Raw genomic sequence first — 7,500 nt, forward strand, 5'->3', positions numbered from 1 at the left:
ATAAAAAGGAAAATATCAATTATTAGTTAAGAGTTTAATCATACATGTTACAGAAGGTATCATACGCTAGATATGATTCAGGTTTCTTTTTTTAATCTTTAGCAGATTTCTCCGTCTTGCGAATCGGCACGTCCCTTTCGCTTGGCTTGGGAGGCTCTGGCGGCTGAAAGACAAGAGAAGGAAATTTAGTCAAAATTCGAGTACTGAAAGAAATTAAAATATTTTACCTTACAAAAGATTAACAATAGTTCCAGGAATAAATTAAATAATCTTAAGGGAATTTAGAAAAATCATTCAAACATTAAGCAGCCCGGTAGAGCCTTAAATATATATTTCTATTGACTTAAGAAAAAAATGCAGTTCCTTCGTTTGAGCGGCCCGTTAGAATATTTGAAAATATTTCTTTACTTTAAAAAAAATTAAGATCATATATATTTTATTTTTATATTTCTAGCTAATCTATTAATTTTTATTTATTTAACTAAGGATTAATGTTAGCACGAACGAACATAAATACAGTAAGAAGAATTAGTTTGTGGGAACCATTCCATACATACGCGCATGCTCACACACACACACACACACACACACACACACACACACACACACACACACACACACACACACACACGAAGTCATAAGAAAATGAGCCCAAGAAATTAAAACAAGGGACAGAGAGCAAACAGATCAAAGAAGACAACCGATCTATAAAAAAAGAAAACAAATGCACATCCATAGACAACATCAAGTTGAAAAATAAATAACATTTGAGTATATATTATGAAATGCAACGACATAAGCATAACGTTCTCTCTCTCTCTCTCTCTCTCTCTCTCTCCTTCTCTCTCTCTCTCTCTCTCTCTCTCTCTCTCTCTCTCTCTCTCTCTATCTATCTATCTATCTATCTATCTCTCCCACCCTCTCTCCCTCTCTCGCTCTCTCTTACCTTCCTCGGGGCATCGATAATCAGGACTCCATCTGGGGAGAGGGTGGAGTTTACCATCTCGATGATGACGTCATCAGGTAACTTGTACTTCCTGTAACAGTTGTGCAATTAATCAATAAGAAACATAGAAAGTAAAACAAAACAAAACAAAAATCACAAAACGGACGTAATTAAAGATATTTGCAGAAACTACCGGGGAAGGATGTTTCCGTCTATCTAAAAGATCTTATGTCATATGCATTATGCATTCTTTGCACATTTGAATATATCTTAAATAGACGGAAACTTTCGGTCGCTATTTATTCTATTTTACCCAGTGGTTCCTGTGAATACAAAAGTAAAAGGAAACATCACACACACATACACACACACAACTCGTGGCGCTGTGGTAGAGTTCCCCCCTGCCACTACGGCGGTCCGGGTTCGAATCCCGACCAGGGGGTGAAATAATTTCAGTATCATTGTGCTGCGGGTCGTTACTCTAACTTTCGTGGGAGGGGAGTTAGGTGTGTGTGTGCGTGTAAGGTCACAGCATTACCCATAGATCGGTCATATTTGAGCCCTGAGCTCTCTTCCGGGAGGGAAATATCTGTCAATCACGAGTCCAGCACGTAATCCAAGACCATGGTGAATCACACACACACACACGCTGCGGTCCGAATTTGATTCCCGCCCAGGGCTGAAATAACTTCAGCATCGCTGCACTGCGAGGCGGTAATCCAACTTTCGTGGGCAAGGAGTCGTAGTGTGTAAGGTAGGGGATGTATGAGCTCTGAGCTCTCATCCGGGAGTGTAATAGATGTCGGTCACTAGTCCAACACGTGATATAAGACTATGGTGAATCCCATAAAAAAACGCACAAACACATGTTCAATATCTTACCTCTAACCGCAGTAAAAAGTTTAAAGAAATAAAACGTTTATTAGGACTTACAAGGTTGAGCTTCTTCCAATACGCATTCCATCCTCCGGGGCACTAAACCTCAGTGCCGATCATTCAGCACAACCTCGATCCACCATCACATGAGGGCGTGAGCCGCTACCAATAAGGGCCCTTTCATACTAGGTATCTAGTGACCGTCACTAGTTGCCTACCATTATTTTTTAATTGAGCCTTTCACACTACGTCACTGCTGTTGTCCGGTTGCGCGACAGGCTATGGCTGTTGCCCGCTCCGGTAACAAGTGACCGTCATTGGCAGTTGCCGTCACCGACCGTCTCTTTTTCTTGACCAGCAAAGCCAACAGAAGCACCTCCTCCATTGATGCCATTCTTTCGACTAATGGAATGATGAGAAATGATTCCACAACTCGGTGACAGTTACTGGTTGCTTGCAGTTGCCCGCGACTTTCACACTAGGCAACTAGTGACCGCCACTAGTGACGGTCACTAGTTGCCTAGTGTGAGAGGGGCCTTACTGATTCGACTCGACGTCGCGAACACTTCCTATCAGAGGACTTTGTAGCGTGGAACCACGCCCTTGGTCCAACTCGCTGCCGACAGGGGTCGAACTCCCGTCACCTCGACCTCCGCCGTAAGCAGTGACGCTTTAATCCGCTTGGCTAGTAACTAATTACCTGAGAAACTGCCTGGAGATGGACCCGTGTTCGTCCTGCCTCTCGTCGTGCTTGCCCTCCACCTCCACTACGTTGTTCTCCACCACCCTCACCTTCAGGTTGTCTGGTGTAAACTGGGGCACATCGAGGCAGACCTTAAAAGGAAGGCTGAGGTCAACGTCGAGTCATTGCGGAGTTTAGAGTGGTTTCAGCGAAAGAAGACTTTACTCTAGAGTCTAAACTGCTTTCAGCAAAAGAATACGGACTGAGCATAATATATACACTATTCTATATATCAAAAGGCCTCTTCCCTCTTTATAAGCGAGGTAGCCAACCTAACCCTTACACCCACCCATGTCCCATCCCAGACCCATCCATAATTCATTTGGTTCCCCTTTTATCTTAGCGTCTCGTGGATGACATGCCCCCTGCCCCCCCCCCCCCGACCCCCGCCCATTGCCCGGGTCAGAATTAATGCAGTAAGGCACACTGGAAATAATTAGACCAAATAAATTTAAAATTTATCCGAATGAAATTAAAAAAGTAGGAGAAATGAGAACCCAGAAACCCGAATAACTGAATTAGATTATATTTTTTCGGTGACGTAAGATGAGACTTGCTTTATAAACACAAAGAGAAAATCTTAATGCATCGAATAATACCACGTTCAGACATAAAGATGTACAATCTAAGGTACATATGCTCACGTAAAGCCTCGTTGAAACGGTGCTAGTTTAGTAGCCGCTGGTGCTAGCGACTTGTAAGATATCCTTCTACTTGCCCAGTGTCAACGGAAAGTTTGTGAACTTGCTTCCAAACTATCTTAGTGTTAACACTTACTTGCCGGGTAAGTTAACTTTCAGCAGCTAGCACTAGCAGCTACTAAACTAGCCCCATTTCAACGAGGTTTAAGCCTTCAGACACTTGGTTTAAGATCAGTGGTTCTTAACCTTTTTCAGTGCCCTTAGTACCCCTTGATATTTCAGAAAAAAATCTCGTACCCCCATCCAATACAAATACAATGCAAACATATGAAAAGGATAGTGATACAAACCATACTTTGGTTTCTCATTGTAAATATATAGTACCATTGCACTGGCTATTATGTCTCGTACCCCTAGGTTCAATGTTACCCCTTTGGGGTACAGGTACCCCAGGTTAAGAACTACTGTTTAAGATATATCTCAAACCGATTAGTATCAAGCTACTGTTCTGTCGCTAATAATGGGGACATATACTTTTACTCTGTCTACCACTAGGATATTTCATTCAGCCGAAGGCGAACCACCTACGTAGCGAAAGACCGAACCCATGTAATGTACTCGTAAGCCCAGTTGGCTACTCGTGGAGTTGTATTGATCCATATGGTGAAAAGCCAGATGGTACTGGACCAGATGCGGAAAGGCCAGATGATGCCAAGTGTCTTGAAAGTGAGTGAATGTACCTTTCACTCAATCCACAGAGAAATGTGACCTAAATAATCAATCCCCTTGTCCAACGATAACACTTGTATAGATTATGAATATAACGATGTCCTAATAAAATACAACAATGGTGTGACGTATAATCGTTTAAGCTAAGGTATGCTATTTCTTAAATTAGAAAAGCTGATAGAAACTTGGGTCTGCCCAGGCTGGTTGCTAAGAAAGAAGTATCCTCATAAATTCTTCAAGAAAAAAAGTTTTAAGCTATGGAAGAAAGACCGGAAACAGTCTTGGACTTTGTTGACAGTATGAAACTTTTACGAATGAAATAATATTTCTTTAATGAATGAATTGGAACTAATATTATCTTTGGCAACTCACCGTGAATTTGTCCTTCTCGGTGCCAAGGTGGGAGACTCCTGATTTGTCCCGCGGAACTCTTCGACCTCTGTAGTACAGAGATGACGACGGGGCTGTCATGTCCTCAGCAGCCAGCGTCGAGGCGAAATGCTGTGGAAGTGGCACGCGAATTACTAAAGACATTTAGATGAAAATCTTCTTCCTATCAGATTAGAACCCTAGGTTGCGCATCATGCGGTTAGGACGCTACCGACTGCTCTACGACGGAGGTACAAAAGAAATTGCTTGGAACTTATCCTGCACCTTCTCGGCATCAGCTCACGCAGTCTATGTAATCGCAGTCTTAATTTCATATATATATATATATATATATATATATATATATATATATATATATATATATATATATATATATATATATATATATATATATATATATTATTCAGGAGAGCCAAATGTACACTCCCACTCAGCTGACCTGGGGGCATCACACACACACACACATACACACACAACTTGGTGGCGCGGTTGGTAAAGTTTCAGACTGTTACTACGGCGGTCCGGGTTAGCATCCTGCCCAGGGCTGAAATAATTTCAGTATCGTTGCGCTTCGAGTCGTTACTCCAACTGTCTTGGGCGGGGAGTTGGGTGTGTGTGTGCGTGTAAGGTCACAGCATTACCCATAGATCGGTCATACGAGCTCTGAGCTCTCTTCCAAGAGGGAAATATCTGTCGATCACGAGTCCAACACGTGATCCAAAGCCCATGGTGGTGAATCACACACACACACACACACACACACACACACACACACACACACACACACACACACACACACACACACACACACACACACACACACACACACGGCGCGGTTGGTAGAGCACTGGACTGGGAAGTACGGTGGTGCTCGCAGTACCTGGTTCGAATCCTGCCCAGGGCCGAAATTATTTCGGTATCGCTGTGCTTCGGGTCGTTACTCTGACTCTCGTGGGCGGGGAGTTGGGTGTATGTGTGTGTGAAACGTCATAGCATTACCCATAGATCGGTCATACGAGCTCTGAGCTCTTTTCCGGGAGGGAAATAGCTGTCGATCACGAATCCAACACGTGATCCAAAGACCATGGTGAATACACACACACACACGCACGCTCTCTGATTCAGATGAAATTATATATTTCAATGTCGACACATCATCATATAATCAATAAAACGTGTTAAATGATAACATTCTAGTCTCAAAATAACAAAGTCGCACAAATGCTATTTGTATTAATAAGAACTTAAACATTATTTACAACATAATAACATCACTGATTCAATGTAAACATTGACAGTAGCGCCACTGAATCCAAGCGGCCAGTTGGACAACCACGACATGCGTGTCGGCTGTACCATTTCATGAAAAACAAGAGATTTTTAATTCACATGATTATGTGCATTTCTGGCTAACGCGTTTCTGTAAAATGGCACAGGTGTTCGTGATAGAGTTTAGTTTTTGTGCAGGATTTGTGCGTTTCATAGTTACGGAATCGATGGAATTCTGATCAAATGAAAGCAAAACAGATTTTTAATTCGCTAATGCGTTTCTCAAAAACAACACGTCTTATTCTTCTTTTCCTTCTTTCTTTCACTCTCTATGCTTTTCTCCTTCGCCTTCATCTTCTTTTCATTTTCATTCTCCTCTTTTCTTCTTCTTTTCTACTTCTTCTTTCTCTCGCTTTTCTTTATACTTTTTCTCCTTCTTCGTCTTCATCATCTTCTTTTCATTTTCATTTTCTTCTTTTTTCTTTTCTCTTCTTCTTATTCTTCTTCTTCTTTCTGTTTCTTCTTCTTCTCCTTTATCCTCTTCTTCTTTCTCCTGTTCTTCTACTTATCAATATTTTTCTCCTTATTTTTCATCCTCTTCTTCTACTTCCCTATGTTTTTCTCGTTCTTCTTTGTCTTCATCTTCATCTTGTTCATCCTCTTCTTCCTCATCCTCTTATTCTTTTAATTTCTCTTCCTCCTCTTTCCTCTTTATCTAACGTCTTCTTCTCCATCTCCTTCCTCCTCCTCTTCCTACTTCACCTGACTGCCCCAGTGCTCTTTCCCTCATCAGCTTTTTCTATGCAACACAAAGCGACCTGTCTACCTGCGAGGCGACGAAGGATAACCCCCCCCTCTTCCCCTATACGTACCTACATGGACTTAGTAACCATGTAGTGAACCCCGAAACAATTAGTTGTTTTAAGAGATGAGATAACTTTATGGTGGTGAAGGGCATGGAACTGTTTAGCCTTATGGTCTCTTACAGTCCCCTCCATTCTTATGTTCTTCTGTTCTTGTGTAGTCAGCGCCGAAACAATTAGTTGTTTTAAGAGAAGATGAGATAACTTTATGGATGGGGATGATTGGTGGTAAAGGACATGGACCTACCTAATGTAGGTCTTAGGGTCTCTTATAGTCTCATCCATTCTTATGTTCTTCTGTTCTTAGTAACAATATAGTGAGCTCTGAAACTATTGGTTATTTTAAGAGAAGACTAAGATAACTTTATGGATGGAGATGACAGGTGGTAAGGAACATGGAACTGCCTTGTGCAGACCTTGTGGTTTCTTGTAGTCTCCTGCATCCTTATGTTCTTCTGTTCATACTTAGGTTAGATAACTTTAAGGATAGGGATGGCAGGTGGTAAGGGACATGGGACTGCCTAGTGTAGGCCTTACGGTCTCTTGCAGTCTCCTCCATTCATATGGTCTTCTGTTCTTACCTGGTCGAAGAGCTTGGAGGGTCTGTCTGCGAAGTCGGCCCGGAACCTATCGCGGTCCCTCTCCCGGTCGCCCCAGAAGTCCCGGTCGGAGAACATGTCGCGGAGCAGCTGGTCCCGGTAGGTGAGCGGAATGTGTCTGGACATGTCTGCCAAAGAAAATAAATACAACAGAATAAAATAGATAGTATAAAATAAGATGAAATAAAATAAAATAAGATAAAATAAAATAAAATGAAATAAAATAAGGTAGCAGATTAAAGGAATGTGTCTGGACATAACTGCCAAAGAAAATAAATAAAACAGAACAAAATAGATAGTATAAAAAATATGGTATCAGATTAACGGAATGTATGTGGACGTGTCTGCGAAAGAAAAATAGTTGATAGATAGATGAATAAATAGATAAATAAATAGATGAATAAATATATATATAAATATGTAAAGTAAAATAAAAACAAACAAA

General features: G+C 41.4%; 1 protein-coding gene across 1 annotated transcript in view; it reads right to left on the bottom strand.

Annotated features, from left to right (window-relative positions):
* Positions 1 to 19: 19 nt before the first annotated feature.
* Positions 20 to 7,500, bottom strand: part of LOC143035870 (alpha-crystallin A chain-like) — a 15,940-nt gene continuing 8,459 nt past the window's right edge. The window contains exons 2-6 of the mRNA XM_076202973.1: positions 7,038 to 7,183; positions 4,307 to 4,435; positions 2,523 to 2,656; positions 947 to 1,037; positions 20 to 163 (exon numbers count right to left, since the gene is read on the bottom strand). Of these exons, the coding sequence (XP_076059088.1) occupies positions 92 to 163; positions 947 to 1,037; positions 2,523 to 2,656; positions 4,307 to 4,435; positions 7,038 to 7,181 (570 nt within the window). The 5' untranslated portion in view covers positions 7,182 to 7,183 and the 3' untranslated portion in view covers positions 20 to 91. The remainder of the gene's footprint in view (positions 164 to 946; positions 1,038 to 2,522; positions 2,657 to 4,306; positions 4,436 to 7,037; positions 7,184 to 7,500) is intronic.

The sequence above is a fragment of the Oratosquilla oratoria genome, chromosome 19 (assembly GCF_046742065.1).
Source record: "Oratosquilla oratoria isolate Oo_2021 chromosome 19, ASM4674206v1, whole genome shotgun sequence".
NCBI lineage: Eukaryota > Metazoa > Arthropoda > Malacostraca > Stomatopoda > Squillidae > Oratosquilla > Oratosquilla oratoria.